The sequence below is a fragment of the Mus musculus genome, chromosome 9 (genome assembly GCF_000001635.26).
Source record: "Mus musculus strain C57BL/6J chromosome 9, GRCm38.p6 C57BL/6J".
In the NCBI taxonomy this organism is placed as follows: Eukaryota; Metazoa; Chordata; class Mammalia; order Rodentia; family Muridae; genus Mus; species Mus musculus.
In genome coordinates this window covers 50,739,676-50,757,007 of record NC_000075.6, presented here as the reverse complement: position 1 = coordinate 50,757,007, position 17,332 = coordinate 50,739,676, and the positions used below count along the sequence as shown (strand labels likewise).

Sequence of the window (17,332 nt, the reverse complement as noted above, 5' to 3'; positions counted from 1 at the left end):
CGTCAAGTCATACTAAGGTCACCATGTCCCCTGATGAGGTAATTAATTTCAGAGATACACCAAAGCCTTTTGTGTGGGCTTAGCCAGGGCTGATTCATCTTGACCCCTGCTGAGACATCGCCATTTCTCTCTTCTTAGTCTACTCCTTACAACTCTGTCCTAACTAGCACAGCATGTTATATATAAACTGGAGACTGGAATACCAGGGGAGTGAATGACTCGCCTGAGTTTGTACCATAGGAAGTACTGGAGCCAATCATTATGAGCAAACATACCCTTGGAGTCCCCTGAATCATAGTTTGGGAATTAGTAGATCTGTTACATTTGCAGATTTATTTAAAACACACTTGAGTTTGCAAACACGAGGCAGGTTTGTTGCTGAATGATATTTTTATTAGCTTAATAATCTGGGCCAGCCCTTAGCATTAATAAGCTTCAGCACTAGTCACAGATTTTCAATCACTGATGGGAAACTTCCTTGTTTTAAAAAAAACTCAATGAGGAAAGGGGATCTACTTCTTAGGGGCTGCGGCGACAGCAGGCTTCTCTTCACGGGTGATGGGAATGGTGCGCTCAGGGCCAGACACCTGTTTCCTTGGTCCATTCACAGTGAGGACTCCATCAGATGACAGGGATGAAGTGATGGTGAGAGGATCCACATCGGCTGGGATCCGGTACTTCCTGTGGAACTCCCTGGAGATGAAGCCATGTTCGTCCTAATCCAAGAGAATAAAGGACAAAGCAGAGAAATAAGAACAGGAAATACCACCATTTGCCCCAAGTTCAGACATCCCTCTCCCTTGGGTTAGATCAAAAGGCCCTAAGATAAAAAGAGATATCCGGAGCTGGGGATACAGTCTAGTGGTGAAAGGCCCCGAGTTCATCTCCAACACTGTAAATATGCAGATAGCTAAGTCTAGAGCTGTTTGTCCAGGTTTAAGGCTAGCATAAACTGTCCAATCAGAGTCTAGGAAATCTGAAACAGTCCTGAACTTCATTGATCTTCCTATCTCGAGACACAGTTACAATTCGGGGCACTTTCCACAAAGGAATGAATCCATGGTGGCTGGACCCATAGAGTTTGGACTCCCACTTTGGCATTGAGGATCTGTCTGATGCCAAAAATCCTTTAGGAGGCCCATAAATGTTCCGAATTGTGCAGGAATGTCTCCAAATGTTCCTAGCCCATGGGGTTGCTGATATTATATAAGATGACTCTATGTGTGGCACTGTGGTCCAGTCCTAAATTCTGAGCAAAATTGAGTTATTAATTTTTGTTTTTTGTTTTGTTTGAGATAAGTATGGTTTCTCTGTTGAGCCCCAGTTCTCCTGGAACTCATTCTATAGACCAGGCAGGCTTCAAGCTCAGAATCTACCTGCCTCTGCCTCCCAAGTGCTGGGATTAAAGGCATGCGCCACCACTGCCCGGGTGAGCTATTGATTTTTTTAAAAAGATTTATTTATTTGTTTTATGTATATGAGTGCTCTATCTTCATGTACACCTGCATGCCAGAAGAGGGCATCAGATCTCATTATAGATGGCTGTAAACCAATATGAGGTTGCTGGGACTTGAACGCAGGACCTCTGGAAGAGCAAGCAGTCTTAACTGCTCTTAACTACTGAGTCATCTCTCCAGCCCCCAAGTCATTAATTTTTAAGAAGAAATCATAACACCTTTTTAGGGAGTCAAGGAAAAAAATGGCCAAAAATGCAAGAAGAATTGTTGATGCTAATTCTGATGCCTTCTGAATCCCAAGGATCCATACAAACAAATCTCAATTAACTGGCTTCCTCACAGCCATAAGACTGAAGAAGCTCTGAAAAGCAGACCAACCAAGTAGCTTAGCATTAAACTGAGCAGAAGCAACATGGAATCCCGAACATCACAAAGCCACAGACTTACTGCCTTCAACCCTGCGGTTATGGTCATTATGCACAACAACCATTATCTATAACATCCTGTGCCTAGGTCAACGGTTGCCAGTTTGTAGTACTGAAAGGACCCAAGGAGTTTTTTGGGCTTTTGTTTGTTTGTTTTTTCATGTTGATGCTTGAGTTATAGTCCTAAAACTTCAGATTTAATTGGCCTAAGGTGTGCTTTGGAATTTTGGGAACTGTTCTGATATCCTAGTGTCACTGGACAAGACAAGGCAATCAAAAGGAACAGCAAGGGAAAACTTCTCTCAGCACAACCACAACACTATCAGCACAGCGAGCCCTAGCTTAGCTTCCCAGCCATTGATCTGTAACTCCCGATCTAGTCACTTATGTTTGGGGCCTGGAATTCTGCCAGCCTCAGAGGCTGGTGGCAGTACCTGGCACCCAGTGTGCACAAAGTGGATTCACAAAAGAGGACGGAGAGGTCCACACACCTGGCGTTCTTCGTGCTTGCCGTGGACCTCAATCACGTCCCCCAGAACCTTGACTTTGAGTTCCTCCGGAGAGAAGTGCTTCACGTCCAGATTCACAGAGAATCTGTCCTTCTCCAAACGCATCTAGAATAACAAGGGGACAGGAGGAGGAGAGGAGATAGTAGAACGTTTATTAAGCTGGAGAAGGCTCATCGTTCAGCAGATTTACTTCCTGTCCAGGTAATTCATGCTCCACTTGACTGCTGGGGGAAAACACGCCCCCTCCCCTTTGAATAGCGACTCTGGTGCATGTGAGCTACCGTAGTGATATGCAAAGGACGCCTCTTGGTCATCAGTCCCAAACTTTTCTTAGAGGCACAGGGAAGAAGACAGGTCATTAGGGGACTAGTCACAAGGATGGATCTGGGCATGGCATCTGCTGCCTCGCTCCCCAATGCTGGCTTTGTCATTTGTCTATAAGACAAAGGCCCCCTTTTCCTTGTTCAGCTCCCTGCCAAGTTTCCAACCCACTCGATCTGGAATGTTCTGCTGGTCCTGTCCTTCCAAAGCCCTTGCTCACTCAGCTCCTGTTTCCTCACACTCGAATATTTTTAAACCAGAGTGTTATCTGTGACAGCTCTGTTAATCTTATCTCCCACCCAGTTAGGATAAGTCAGGGTTTCCCGAGAGTGGTCGGACAGTCACTCCTCTTAAGGCATGGACTGAAGTTAGTGCACTGTCTCAGCCCCAAGGAACCCAGAAAATCATAGACAAGGGATGAGAGAGAGAGAGAGAGAGAGAGAGAGCAGAAAAAGTCCAGGATGAGTGGGTTTCTATCTGATCTTTACAGTTTGAGATGATAAAATCCTCCCAGACCATGACTATTGAAGAGGTAAGTAAAGGAGCTGAAGCAAACCAGAAATAACAGAAATAAGCATCCTGCTCCATCATTAGGAGACAGACTATGACCCTCACCATGCACAGAAAAATGGACCAGGAAACCGAGCATCAAACAGAAACAGGTGCCCGAAGAAAGAAGAAAACAGTAGCTTCATTTCCCCTCTGTACCTTAGCACACACTCACAGATGCCTAAAATGGCTTGGGGGTGGGTGAAAGGGAAAAGGGACTGAGGGTCCAGGACGGACACTCACCCCTGCCCTGGCATAGGCAGACTCACCTCTGAGAGTCCGGTGTCAATCCAGCTGGGTGCCCGCAGGAAGGAGGGTGGCCGAAGGTAGAAGGGGCTCAGGGAAGTGGCTGTTGAGAAGAGGTCAGACTCCAACAGGTGCTCTCCGAAGAACTGGTCGAAGAGGCGGCTTGGGGAGTGGAAGGGGAAGAAGGGGCGCCGGATCCAGGGGTGGTGGATGGCGATGTCCATTGTGGCTAGATGAATGCAGAGTCGGTTGGCTGGTCAACTCCTTCAGCAGCAGCTCCAGCCGGCCCCTTATATATGCAGTCTTCTGAAGCTTCTGGAATGGTGAGGTCAGGGGTTTTATTATCCCAGCTCACCGCCAGTTCATGGAGACTTGTGATCAGGGATTTGGCAGGGTGACACATACCCGGTACTCACTGAGCTAAGAAAAGAGAAACACAGGCAGGGCTGAGCTGACCGGTGACTTGTCATGGTCTTGTTTCACTAGCTCTCTGTCCACACCCAGTGGCACCCACCCCATCCTTGTTCTCTGGAGCTAGGACGGAGCCTGGAATCCCAAGCAGCTGCTGGTGGGCCCCTCCTCCTCTCCAGTCTCGCATGCCAGGGGAATTGAGCCAGCAACTATCTTGGGCCTGGGCAGGGACTGGAATCTTCCTAGGCTTAGCCCCAGGGACATTAACTCTTTGTGGAGTCCTAGAGGAGAGCAGAACTAGGTGTCTGACTGGAACCCTGAGCTGATCTAGGTTCAGAAGACACTGACCTTACAAAGACAGAAAATGTTTCTTGCATTGTGGATGCTATGTGGCTCATAGAACATTAAGTCTTTTTTTTTTTTTTTAAGTAATGTGCACAGTGCCTGAGACTGAGAAGGACAAAGGGTGATGTGGAATGTACAACTGGTGAAGGCCCAACTAGGCCTCTCCTTGCCCTCCTGCAGAGCAGGAGCTCACTCCAGGACCAGGACCCTCAGCTGTCCTACCAGGCCCCTGCGACAGCTGAAGGGTGTGCAGAGGAGGGGACTTAGGGGGTCCAGGCTGATCACACCCTCATAGCTGCACTCTAGACTTAGGCTCCCAGCCCTCCCCCACCCCCAGAGGCTCTGCACTATTTTGGGTGGTGTAGACCCCGCCCCCACTCTGACTGAGCCCTGGCTCTCCCTGAAGCCGGTGGGGTCGCCTTGATCTTGTTGGGGCAGTACTTGGGATCAGGGCTACTAGTCGCAACAGCAGTCATGTCGGGCCGCACAGTGCCACACGCCCACCCAGCCACTGCCGAGTACGAATTTGCCAACCCCAGCCGTCTGGGCGAGCAGCGCTTCGGAGAAGGTAGGACTCAGATGCTGCCTCCCACCCCCACCTCCTGAAATTCTGGGCTCACTGCCCAGCTTTACTGGCCTCCACTCTACCTGGGGCTTAAGTGAACTCCTGAGGTGAACCATCTCCCATTCCAGATTCCCCCGTCAAGCAAGACTCTCTCTGGTCTTGCTACAGACCTCAGGATAAACTTTAGACCGGTAGGGTTTTGGGTAACTGGGCTTTGCAGGCTTCAGAGTACCTTCTGATTTCGCGTCTGTCCTCCCAATTCCAGCTCGCTTCCTCCATGGCTATCTCCTTTCCTTTCCCAGCCCCTCTTCAGCAGTTCCCACCTGCTCTTCTGGCCCATGTCTCCAGATATCGCCTTTCATCCCTGTGCCCACTGCATCCACCCTCATCCTGCCTCTTGCTTTCTCTTTCTCTTTCTCTCTCTGCACCCCCAACCCCCCAACCAGGCCTCCTGCCAGAAGAGATCCTGACCCCCACCCTCTATCACGGCTACTATGTTCGGCCTCGGGCCGCCAGAGCTGGCGAGGGCGCCAGGGCAGGGGCCTCAGAGCTCAGGCTCAGTGAAGGCAAGTTCCAGGCGTTTCTGGATGTGAGCCACTTTACCCCAGATGAGGTGACGGTGAGGACTGTGGATAACCTGCTGGAGGTGTCTGCCCGACACCCCCAGCGTCTGGATCGCCACGGCTTCGTGTCCCGAGAGTTCTGTCGCACCTATGTCCTGCCTGCAGATGTGGACCCCTGGCGGGTTCGAGCTGCTCTATCCCATGATGGCATCCTTAACTTGGAGGCGCCGCGGGGTGGCCGGCATTTGGACACGGAAGTCAATGAAGTCTACATCTCCCTGCTTCCTGCTCCTCCTGACCCCGAGGAAGAGGAAGAGATAGCCAGAGTTGAGCCCTGACTGCCAGCGATAGACCCAGCACCCAGTGAATCCCCTGTCTACCTCCCGTGGTGATTCCATAAATCCACCACACCCCAGAGGGAGCAGCATCCCTGGGAGATGGCATCGGTGCATGGTCCACAGTGTATGGTTTGGTCCCTTGATGTATCAAAGCCTTTGATTTAATTCTGGGTGGGGCTGAATAAACCAAAACCTGGGGGCCTTGTTTGTGCTGCTTCTGTTCTGTTGCCTGGAAGACCCAATGGCAAACCGGTGGGCAGAAAGAAGGTCCTAGGCAGCTATTTCCACTGTGAAATATGCCCATCGTCTCAGCATCCTGAGCTCACACTTGGATGCTGAGATCACACCCGGAAGCTGACACTGGCTCCGGATCAAATTCCTCGCCATAATTTTCTCACAATGCAACAAAAGAGAGAGTGATCCTGGGAGGGCTAGGGACAGGCCATCCAAACAGCCCAGAGGGCACTGTCTGAGCTGGCGATTAGAGACACAAAAACAAGGGTCTCCAGGCTGTCTGGCCCTTTTTGGGTAGGGGTTAGGAAAAAATTTTCTTTTTTTTTTTTTTTTGGCTGGAGAGAGTTGCCTGAAGCTCTGGAGTGAGTGTTTTGCTCCTCACATCAATGGGGTGTGTGTGGAAAGGTCTCTGAGAGAGGGGAGGCGTGCCCATACATGGGTACGGCAGACACATTAATCCACCATTATCACTGAACCTACGTACGACCTTCCTATTTGAGTACAGGGAAGACCCGTGCAAGGAAGCAATTGTGTCTGATTTTGTAGTAACCCACAGAGAGAGGAACCCTACAACACTATACCTAATCTAAGACTCTCAATGCAGTTTCTACTTCCATATTGTAGTGGGCATGGTCAGGAAAGGCTGAGGTGATTTCAGTGCTGGGACTATGGTGTGTTCAGAAAAGTCAGCCGGTACAGGTAGGCTGTAACCATTCTCTTTACAACCAAGAGAGTGTCATACATGTGTATGATTTGAGAGGTATCCAAAAGGTTTCCTTTTAGTCATTTGTAGATATCTATGAGTGAATATGAATGTGAATGAATTATACATTCCATGTTATGGTGGATAGTTGAAATTCTTTCATTAATGTGGTTGTTTCTTGGTTTTTGGGGTTAAATTTTTTTATTTGAAACCCAACAAAATCTATTAGTCCTCTTACTGGAAAAATACACACATGCAAATTTATCAACAAAGTTTTTGAGATCCATTCATACCCCTCTCGGGGATGTGTGGACCCCTGAGGTGAGAGCTTGTCTTTAAATAATTTGATTATTGGCTTTAAAATCGTTTTCCTTTCCAAACAAAAGCATGACCTGGAGTGGTAGAGTGCTTGCCTGCCAGGCAAAAGGCTTAGTGAGTGAGAGCCTAGCACGCCACAGAGAACCAGTGAAATGAAAGCACACCTCAGAGAAACAGCTCGGTTGTATTCTGCTCTTCATGTGGTAAGTAGTTCAGTAAAATATTTATCAAGCAATCAAGTGTGGGAGACAAGCATTGTCCGTGTACGTCATAAGGAGCAGGTGCTTTTGATTAGCTACCCTCGGTGATCCTAACATCTGGGTGAGCAGAAGTCTGAAGACTGTGTCTCTGACAGGGCAAAACACATATTTTAAAGCAGCGATCGGAAAACTACCACTTACAGACCAAGCTTGGCTGTGTGTGAGTGTGTGTGCTTGTGTGTGTGTGTGCACGCGCGCGAGTGTGGGTGTTACATTCTTAAAGATTATAAAAGAAAGAATACATGACATGCTTGTAAAATTTAAGATATTTACTCTTTAACCTTTTGGGGAAAGATTTCTGACTTGTATTACTAGCTATGAGATTAATAAAAACTTTTATCTTCATGCAGGAAGTTTTAAAAAAATGTTTAAGGGAAAGGAGCTATGTTAACCTCCTCAGTCCTACAAATGCGACACTACACAGCCACCTTTTATAAATACATATAAAAGTTTTAAGTAAAAATAAATGAATGAATGAACGTTAGGTGTGGTGGCCCAATCCCAGCGCTTGAGAGGGGAAGGCAGGAAGATCAGGAAGGCAAAGTCATCTTCAACTACATCAGGCGTTTAAGGCCTGTCTGACTGCATGAGGCCCTAGCTACAAAAATAATTATAAAATAAAGATTTTTTTCAAATTCCTAATCATATTTCAAATTGAAGAACTCCCTAATTTCCCTTATAGTTGAACTTATTTGGTCTACTTATTTGTTTGGGGGAAGCCAGGCCTCACCCACATTAAGCTCACACTTTACCTAGCACTGAGCCCTGAGCTTTGTCTACGTAAAAACAAAACAAAACAAAACAGCAAGGAAACATTGGAAAAGTGCTGATTTAACTCAAACCTCCATTTCACCAAAACATCAAAATTCCTTTAAAGTTATTAATCAACTTCTGTGACCTTTTGAGTTGCAGAGACTTCAAGCTTCACAAATAGCCCACTCCCTTTTCCTCCTGGGCATGTTCACACATGGGCATGAACACACATACACATATAACAAGAGATTAAACCTAGGACCTTGTACATGCTAGGCAAGTACTCTACCACTGACCAGTTTTTACCATTAATTTTAGGAGAGAATCCAACTAAGCTGCCCGGGTGGGTTTGACTTCACTATGTAGCCCGGCCTGGCCTATCCTTCTGCCTTAGACTCCAGAGTACCTGAGATTGCAGGCGCAGCAGCCTAAAAAACTCAGGTCCAAGAACCCTAGCTAGGAGTGTCAAGGAAATGAAGAAAAGACAGACAGACGCACAGACGAACATACACTGAATCTAGGATCAGGTTCTCCAACACCTCACCATGTTTATTAGCTACAGCACAGGGGTTGGTCTTGGTGGGAGGCTCTGTGTTGGGCTTCAACCACTTATGAGGAGGAAGCCAAAGTGGCTAATCTTGGTACACAATGATCACTCACTCATAAACATCCATATTTTAAAGGCTGAGCCCATATCAAAGTACACATTCACTCGGGGCTTCCAACAGGCTGGCATAACCAAGGCTGGTTAATTTCTTCTAAGCAGTAAAGCTGTGACTTGTCCATTCAGCCATATTTTGTGGCACTTTCTGCACTGCCTCTTCCACACACAATCTCTTTTGTAACAGACTGACAATAGAACCTGAACGTCAATGAGAAGTCTCAAAGACTTCCAGATAAGGACTAACTGGGTTGGATTTCGATACAATCCTCTCCAGGCTTTGTTAACCCTCTACACTCCGGTTGCTGTGTTTTAAGGTGTACCGGGTGCTTTTTTGTCTTTTCTGTGCAGTTTCTGGCCCTCTAAAAATCTGGGTAAGATCCTTTAAGCTGCCAAAGAGGTTGGATGGAAGTGAAGCAAATTATGAAGGGCTTTGAGAGTTCTATCCTGTAAGTGATAGGAAATTATTACTGGCTTTTGAGACAGGGACGCAGGTTACAGGATGAAAGGAATGTAGTTAATAGTAGGATACGGAATGGCCTGCAGGATTGGAACATGAGATAGTAGAATACAATGCTTAGCCATCTGATCACTGAGAACAATAGTAGTAACAATGGTTAAGACTTACTGAGGGCGTCCCATGCGTCTGGCCTGTTCAGAAGCTTTGTACACACATACCTCATTCAGTTATCACAGCCCTATGAAGTGGCCACTCTCAGGCCCGTTTTTCCCAAGATGAGGAGGAATTCAGAATCCAGTGTACTCCATGGAGTTCAGGGCTGACTATGAATATTCCAGGACAATACTCAAAATGCCAAGAAAATATTGAAGATCGGAATTGCAGGTTTCAAAGATTTTCTTAGAGACATATTCTCCCTTCTCTCTTTCCTTTCTTTCTCTCTTGTTTGTTTCTGTTTATTTAAGACAGGGTACCTCTATGAATTCTATGAATTCCTGGCTGTCCTGAAACTTGCTCCTGTAGCCCAGGCTGGCCTCAAACTCTCAGAGATCCTCATCCTCCTGCCTCCCGAGTGCCAGGAGGTATACACCATACTCAACCTGGTAACATATTGTCTCAGGGGAATTCATTCAGCTGCCTCATAGTTTCTGGCCAGGGAAGAGTGAATCCAATTTTGGGTCATTGGAAGCAGAAGCTACAAGCAGGGGTAAGTAGAGATTTCATGGTCCTGGACTGGGGAGAGAACATTGAGTGCTCCGTGCCAATCAGTTAGCCATCTGGTTTATACCAGAAAGAGGATTAAGTAATACATTCAGTACTTATGCCTTGGTGTGCTGGAAATCTAGATGGTAAATGGTTAGGAGATATGCGCACATTATTAATTCTAGTCGTGGGAATATGAGAGCATTCCATTTTCCTACATTTCAGGTTCCAAAAGCCTCTAGGATTCAAACCCAAATTGAGGACATCAGAAACTAGTACCAATTACCTTGACAGTGAAACTCAAACCTGAGTGTGGTAGGGCAAACGTAGTGGCCGAGCTTTGACTCCCTTATGGAGGGTCTATTTCAAAGGCCGTGCGATACAGAGAGACACATTTCCTATGGAAACTCAGAGCCCTTTTGTATCTCAGGTTTCTTTATAAATCGAAGCTTGCAGCTTCATCAAAAGGAGTTTCAAATCCCTAAGGTGAGATAACTCTCACCTGGAGCCCGTGTGTCTTCCTGCCCTTTGGCTGCGAACAGTCACTTGGGAATCATTCCACCAGGTGGCTTCCAAGGTCCAACCTACTCGGTTGAAATCTGATCCTGACAGACTTCCTGGGAGCCGTTGCCGTTCGCTCAGCCGGGAACCAGGAAATGCGCAAACCTCTTTATGTCTGAAAACCAGCTGGGCTCCCTGGGAGACACAACCGCCATGGGAAACCGGCTCTGCTGTGGGGGAACCTGGTGAGTAGGGCCGAAAGGTGGAGGGGACCGCCTCCGGTGGTGGATATGAAACCCTGAGAATCAGACAGCCTGGAGACCGTCCGTGCCTTCCTCCACCTGCCACGTCCTAGGTGGAGCAGAGAGCGGTGCCTTAGGACGCTTGGAAAACACAGCAAGCTGGAGAGTGGCCAGAGGTTGGCTGCACCGGTGGGCCAGCCTGGTTTCTCTCTTCTCTCCTTTCCTTCCTTCCGATGCTCTCTCCTTTTTTATTCTTCCGCAGATCATAATAACGGGAGCATTGGAGTGCTCTCTATGTGCAGTCACTTTCTAATCTGGGTTAATTGTCCCAGGTCTTCTGTGAGTGAGTGGTCTTACCGTTGTTCCCATCTTGGCCGGTTAAGGAGCGGAGGCTCAGAGAAGGTAGTGTCAGTCACATGGCTAGTAGCTTAGCAGGTAAAACAAGATTCCAAGCGCGGAGGCTAGACTTCAGGGCCCATACTTTCCTCACTAGGTAATCAGAGATGTGACCATGGATTGAGCAACTGAATTTGGACAAATGTTTGTTTGAAACTGCAGAAGTGGGAAGGAAGAGAATCCACTGGAACTGTGAATATAACTTTCATGCTATTTGCTGTGTGGCCTCATGCAGTCCAGTCAATTCACTGGGTCCTCGATTTTTTTAAAAATATACAGTCCCTATTATTTGTATCATAGGTTGGTTTTAGAGATCGAAAGCTAGTAAGAACAAAAAATACAAAATAAAAACAACAGCAACAACAACAAAAAACCCCACCAAATAATAGATTATTTGTGGTTTTTGTAACTTTCCCCCCAGGGTGTTCACCACCACTACAAACTCCCAAATATGGCTTCATCCTGTCAGCTGCCTCTTAGCTATATGATCCATGTCTGGGTCAGAGTTCAAAGAATACTTATTTACAGGTAAACATCACATGTAGAGAGAAAAGTGAGATACATTGGAAAGCACCTAAAATTTGAAAACAATACTAGACTCCAGTCCTGTGCCTGCTAGTTTATTAATCTAGTTGGTTATTAAACAAATATCAACTGAGCATGTGCTGGGTACCAGGAAGTGACAGATACAGAAGTCAGCAATAAAAGGAAACTTGGATAAACATGGTAGTGAATGCCTTTGATCCCAGCTATTGAAAGGCAGAGGCAGGCCATTTCAGGATAGCCAAGGTTACATAGAGAGACCCTGTCTCAAAAAACTAAAAATAGACAAATAAATAAGACCCTGCCTATAAGTGTATATTTGTTTACATGTATATTTATTTATTCTTTGTTTGATTTTTAAGGCAGGTTCTCTCTCTGTCGTCCTGGAGCTCTCTATGTAGACCAGGCTGGCCTTGAACTCAATAGTCTGCCTGACTCTGCCTCACTAGTGCTAGGATTAAAGGCCTGTACCATTACAGCCAGCCCTGATTTACTTATTTTTAGAGGGAGGTTTTGATCTGTAGCCCTGATTGGTCTGTAACTCACTACATAGACCATGTTGGCTTTGAACTTGTGGTAGTCCCTCTGCCCCTGCCTCCCAAGTGCTGGGATTGCAGGCAAGTTTTGTGTCTGTCTTTTGTTGATGCTCATAATATGTTAGGAGTCATGCTTAATATCTTACACCACTCTATTTAATCCTTACTAGCAATTCCATGATGTTTAAATTCTATTAACAATTTTCATTTTAACACTGAGAACATGGAGGAGGTTCAGGGAAGTTGAAAACCTGTTGAAATTCTCTCAGTTAGTCAGACACAGTCATTCTAACTCCAGAGCCCAGTCTAACAATACTGTGCTAAACATTGTAACCAAAATCTGGTTTGTACCGTAAAATACTAGTAGAATTGGACAATTTTTTTTTGTTTCTTATTGTCATATTAAAAACCCAGACTTCAACATTATTTGAAAATTGATCATCTCTCTTATAGAATATTTATTATAGCCATTTTTGATACAGAAGCAGTAAGCATTTACTGCAGAAAATTTGGAAAATAACCAAGGATAAAAATAAAAAGAGATCCTAAGGGGCTGGAGAGATGGCTCAGACTTCAGAGCACTGGCTGCTCTTCTAGAGGATCCTGGTTTGATTCCCAGCACCCACAGAACAGCTCACTATTCTCTGTCCCTCCAATTCCAGGGGACCCAACATTATCATACGGACATACATACAGGCAAAACACCAGAGCATGTTAAATAAATAAATAAATTTAAGAGAGAGAGAGAGAGAGAGAGAGAGAGAGATCATAGCAAAGACAAGAACATTTTCCTGTGTTCCCATGTTGGGTTTTAGGTATGTATCTTTTAGGAGGGTGGAGTGAGGAAAAGACATTGGAAGCTCAGGATCTGTAGTTACAGGGCATTGTGAAGCACCAGATGTGGATGCTGGAAACTGAACTTGGGTCCTCTGCAAGAACAGTATGCACGCTTAACCACTGAGCCAGCCTTCATACTATTTTGAAACACACACAGTTTTTAATTGGAAAGCATGTCTTTTTATTAGGTTAGTACAAATTTAGTGAAAATTTTCCATGCTATTAGGTGTTCTTTTTCAGCATCTTTTTCAAAGTGGCCACCTGGTTTGCTATTCTCTATATCTACCATTTACTTAGTCACTCATCAATACTGATCAAGTAGGCTGTTTCCTATTTTGAAGTGTGATGCTGCAATGAGACGTCATCTTTATATGGTCATGTACTGGGGCACGAGATTGCTACATCAGACAGTAGATGCACTTATGCTTAAGGGTAGTTATCCTTATTGCCAATTGCATCCTGAAAAGATTGTTTTCATTTTTATTCTTATGACTGCTGTGGAAGATGGCCCATTTAGATTCTTTAAGTCTAATCTCAAACTGATTCTGTCATCTATGGCTATCAGGTTGTGTCCAGGTTCTATGCAATATCCAACTCAGAAACAGGCTCTGTTCACTAAAATTGGATGAGTCTGGTTGTGTAGTCACCCATTAATAGTGTCTCTGTCCACTTCAGTACAAACAAGCAGGAAAATAGGAGTGTGACAGGGAGCAAGGCATTGGTTCCAGTGACCCAGCTCTGACCCAAAGTGAGAGCTGAAGGAGCAGAGGATGGAGCTGGGAGACTGACGGAAGCCATCTTTCTGCCACTCCACCTTTAGTGTTTAGCTAGACCAACCCCCTGGCCTTCAGCAAGTTGCCTCAAAACTGAAAATCACTCCAAAACAGAGGTCTTTATCAGACGTGTGGAAAAATCCTGATTCCCCCACACCCACGGTAGTACAGTCATCATGATTTAGATGTCTGCTTGTCATTCTCTTCCTTTCTCTTTAATTTCCATGAGAAGGAAACTTCCTGAGGAGAGGCAAAATCAGACAGGTGGGGCTCTCGAGAGATTTGGAAATATACTAGCAAGAATAGGCAACCAAAGAAAGTTTGAAACTGTTCACCCTGTTTCCCTCAGACAAGTGCATCAGGCACGTAGACATGTAGGCTCCACTAGGGACCCCAGGAGCAAGGTTGCTGAGTCACTCCCCAAAGTCAGTGTTCCCAGTTCTGGAGACAGAGTGCTCCAAAGGGCATTAAAGGTTAAGCATCTCTCACTTTGTCTGTTAACTAAAAACAAGGACAGGGAAGTAGGAAGGGTAACCACTTACTGGAATAGAGCTCTGAAGGGCCTTGACTAGGTAGGTAGCCCTGGTTGTGACAGCTCCTATAACTCTCAGAATGGAAGTCTCAGGTTTCCAAAGACAGCATGCCCCCTCCCCACCTAAAAAAAATAGCAACGAAGACTCAGCCTCTGGATCCAGGAATATATTCCATAATTTGGCAGATTTCCCTCAGTCTCTCCTGGGATTAGCTTCATAGACAATCCCAGAATAGACTTCAAGCCAGTAACATCCCTGGCATGCAGTGCCTGGTTGCCTAAACCAGTATTTTGGGTTTGGTTATCTCAGTCTTACCGCTGTACTTTCCAGAACCATCCATCTAGGAGAGGCATTGTATATCCTTGGCAAATATGTTCAGGCTGACTCTGGCACAGAGTGAATTTTTGGGGGTGGTGGCGGTGGTGGTGTGGATAGCATCCAAAAATGTGAAGGAGATCACAGAGCAAATGTGACAGGGAGAATGTACAGAGCTCTCCTTGCACACTGGTGATCTGTTTCTCTACACAGGAGCTGCCCATCGACTTTCCAGAAGAAAAGCAAAACAGGTAATAAAGGAGAGGGTATTAAGAGCAAGGGAAATCAGAGAAGAGAGTAAAGCCTTGAGGAAGACAGAGAAGAGACATGACCTTGGACTCGATAAAGGGGAGGTGGTATGACAAAAAGAGTCTTTAGTTTACTGGGTCTGAGGCTAGCCCCGAACCTGTTGACCTTACCTTTCCCATTACTTCAAGGGACAAAGTTGGTTGCCCATGCTCTCATCTAGCTACAGCATACAATTGAGCACTTGTATTATACATGAGCTGTTCTGTAGGTTCCCAATGAGGAAGCATGGCCCAGAGGAGGGTTCCAAGAGCTCTGGAAGAGCAGAGAATCAACTGTGAGAGGCAGATACATGTAAATACATAACTGTAACATCTGCTGGTGCTACAACAGAATACAGAAAAACAAAAACAGAAGCCATGGGTGTAATCTCAAGTTCATAGGTCAACAGAAGAGGGTGCTAGTGGGGCAGAAGAGTTCTCAGGCAAACACTTGGGAGAGAAATGGCTTGGTTGAAAGTGGCCCACTGGTATAACTCAGCACGTACTACATTTTTGTAGTATTTTGTCACCTCATATGACTTCCCAGGTACATGGTAGATTTCCCAAGGCAGAGGAAATAGCTTACTCATCTTTATCTCCCAGAGCATGGCCCAGAGCCTAGCACAGGATGAGTTGTCATTGCATATTCATGGAACTATGTTTGAGGGCTGATGAGCAAGGAGGATGGAAGATAGGGTATCCTGAGGAGTTTGGGAGTAGATTAACAGATGTGAGACAAGTAGGAGCTCAGCCAGAGAGATCTGCTAGACTCCCACGCCAATAGGCGAGTAGACATTTGAAGAGGGCAGTCTCGGTAGAAACGGGAAAGAGACTGAGTTTAAAGCTAGCTTTCTTCCCCCACAGGGAGCCACCCAAGACCCACATTGAGCATCCTGAAGCAGCAACAGCTGTGGCAGAATGGCACAAAGGTAATGGTCGGCCTCTGTCCCCTCCTAGGCCCACTCAGATGTTGGTTCCCAGTGCTCAGCTCTCTCACCCTGAGACAGATTCGTCACAACCATCTGTAGAAATTGCTCTGTCAGGCGGGGGAGATGGCTCAGAAGGTAAAGTCCCCGCTGCGCAAGCTTGACTATCAGAGTTCAGATCTCCAGAAGCCACTTAAAAGCCGGAGGCAGTAACAGAAGCTTCTGTGATCCCAGCACATCCCTACTGGGAGATGGGAAACAGCCGGAAATCACTGGACGGTTTCTAGCCTGGCTCGTGCAGCAGCAAACAACAAGAAAGAGCCTGTTTCTAACAAGATGGAGTGCAGGGACCCTCCTCCAAGGTGTACACACACACACACACACACACACACACACAGAGAGAGAGAGAGAGAGAGAGAGAGAGAGAGAGAGAGAGAGAGAGACTCATGTTGTGTTTGTTACCTGGCTTCCCAGAGGAACACAGCAAGGGGACCTCAGTGTAAAAGGCCCTGCATGGGAACCTCCCTTAATTCTGCTGATTTCTCCCAGGACTATGAGACAACAGCACCCACGTATGAGCAAGTGTTGTACCCGCCTGCATCTCAGAAGAAAACTTCAAACTCCACGTCGGAGGAGAGTGACTTGCATTATGCGGACATTCATGTGCTCAGGCAAATTCGGCCACACTCTCTCCACACAGTGAAATGCCTGCATTCAGAATCTGCTACAGAGTACGCCACCCTTCGCTTCCCCCAGGCCACACCTCAGTATGACAGCAACAACGGAACCCTGGTGTGAGCCCTCGGGAAGACGTTCCGATTTCTACGATTTTACCATCCTGTGGGAATAACCTACTGTTCTCGAGAACAAGGACAATGGCCATGTTTTAATCTTAAAGGACACCAGAGCATCTGGAATTATGGGTCTCCCTACTCTTTCCACTATGAATCTTTTGGTTTGCCACTGTTGTGGTAAGGTTAACTATGGGTGGACTGAGTTCCAAAAAAATATTTATGTGAAAAAAAAAGGTTGACCTTTGACCCCTAACATTATTTGCATTCTCAAATGCAGCAAGAACCCTCTATGCACTTTGGCTGTTTCTGATAGGAGTTATTTAATGATATTTGATTTTCTTAGGGCTTTTTGTCGTTATTTGGTTATGTCTTGGTTGTTTTGTTTTTTGAGGAACAGGATCTCATGTAGCCCAGGCTGGCCTGGAACTTGCTACATAGCTGAAGATGGCCTTGAAATTATGATCTATCCCAGCCTCTTACTACCAGTGCTGGGGTTACAGATGTGACCACTGTGCTAGATAATTATATTCCGTTTTTACACCTATACCCCAAAACCGAAGAGAAACGCTCTTCGGAAATTTTCTGAGCCTTTGCACACAGCCTCGGAGCTACTGTGGACAACCAACCTAATAGCTAGGTCAAAGGCTCCAGACCTTATCACAGAGATGGGACTCCAACTGTTGAGCCTCAAAGACTTCAATTTGTCGACATTAACAGCCACGAGACCACATCCTGGAGAAAGTCTCCTGGCAGGACTGTTAGCTCTCGTCTGAAGAACCTTTCGAATCAATTAATAAATAGTATGTAGAACAGGCTGGTGATTGATTGT

General features: G+C 46.1%; 3 protein-coding genes across 9 annotated transcripts; 2 read left to right on the top strand and 1 right to left on the bottom strand.

Annotated features, from left to right (window-relative positions):
- Positions 1-371: 371 nt before the first annotated feature.
- On the bottom strand, positions 372-11,057 carry Cryab (crystallin, alpha B). Of its 6 annotated transcripts, none has more exons than XM_030244036.1 (4): positions 10,323-11,057; positions 3,531-3,927; positions 2,374-2,496; positions 372-716 (listed from the first exon to the last, which is right to left on the bottom strand). In XM_030244036.1, the coding sequence occupies exons 2-4, from the start codon at positions 3,729-3,731 to the stop codon at positions 513-515; spliced, it is 528 nt and encodes a 175-aa protein (XP_030099896.1). In that variant the 5' UTR covers positions 3,732-3,927; positions 10,323-11,057; the 3' UTR covers positions 372-512. The 6 variants fall into 6 exon arrangements, with proteins under 6 accessions (XP_030099896.1, NP_001276711.1, XP_006510033.1 ...); NM_001289782.1 differs by lacking the exon at positions 10,323-11,057 and adding an exon at positions 5,432-5,683; XM_006509970.4 differs by lacking the exon at positions 10,323-11,057 and adding an exon at positions 5,061-5,106.
- Positions 4,654-5,936, top strand: Hspb2 (heat shock protein 2). 2 transcript variants are annotated; one of them, NM_001164708.1, is made up of 2 exons: positions 4,654-4,831; positions 5,557-5,936. In NM_001164708.1, the coding sequence occupies exons 1-2, from the start codon at positions 4,738-4,740 to the stop codon at positions 5,727-5,729; spliced, it is 267 nt and encodes an 88-aa protein (NP_001158180.1). In that variant the 5' UTR covers positions 4,654-4,737; the 3' UTR covers positions 5,730-5,936. The 2 variants fall into 2 exon arrangements, with proteins under 2 accessions (NP_001158180.1, NP_077761.3); NM_024441.3 differs by having other exon boundaries at positions 5,275-5,936.
- 2310030G06Rik (RIKEN cDNA 2310030G06 gene) lies at positions 10,481-17,317 on the top strand. Its single transcript, NM_025865.3, has 4 exons — positions 10,481-10,566; positions 14,710-14,747; positions 15,648-15,712; positions 16,259-17,317. The coding sequence occupies exons 1-4, from the start codon at positions 10,535-10,537 to the stop codon at positions 16,505-16,507; spliced, it is 384 nt and encodes a 127-aa protein (NP_080141.2). The 5' UTR covers positions 10,481-10,534; the 3' UTR covers positions 16,508-17,317.
- The last annotated feature ends 15 nt before the right edge of the window (positions 17,318-17,332 follow it).

Excerpts from the sequence above, each read along its gene's own strand:
- Cryab (XM_030244036.1), bottom strand. The coding sequence starts at position 3,731 with ATGGACATCGCCATCCACCACCCCTGGATCCGGCGCCCCTTCTTCCCC. Across the intron at positions 2,497-3,530 it reads TTGACACCGGACTCTCAGAG|ATGCGTTTGGAGAAGGACAG; the intron begins GTGAGTCTGCCT and ends TTGTTATTCTAG. Across the intron at positions 717-2,373 it reads GCAAGCACGAAGAACGCCAG|GACGAACATGGCTTCATCTC; the intron begins GTGTGTGGACCT and ends CTCTTGGATTAG.
- 2310030G06Rik (NM_025865.3), top strand. The coding sequence starts at position 10,535 with ATGGGAAACCGGCTCTGCTGTGGGGGAACCTG. Across the intron at positions 10,567-14,709 it reads CTCTGCTGTGGGGGAACCTG|GAGCTGCCCATCGACTTTCC; the intron begins GTGAGTAGGGCC and ends TTCTCTACACAG. Across the intron at positions 15,713-16,258 it reads TGTGGCAGAATGGCACAAAG|GACTATGAGACAACAGCACC; the intron begins GTAATGGTCGGC and ends GATTTCTCCCAG.
- Hspb2 (NM_024441.3), top strand. The coding sequence starts at position 4,738 with ATGTCGGGCCGCACAGTGCCACACGCCCACCCAGCCACTGCCGAGTAC. Across the intron at positions 4,832-5,274 it reads CGAGCAGCGCTTCGGAGAAG|GCCTCCTGCCAGAAGAGATC; the intron begins GTAGGACTCAGA and ends CCCCCCAACCAG.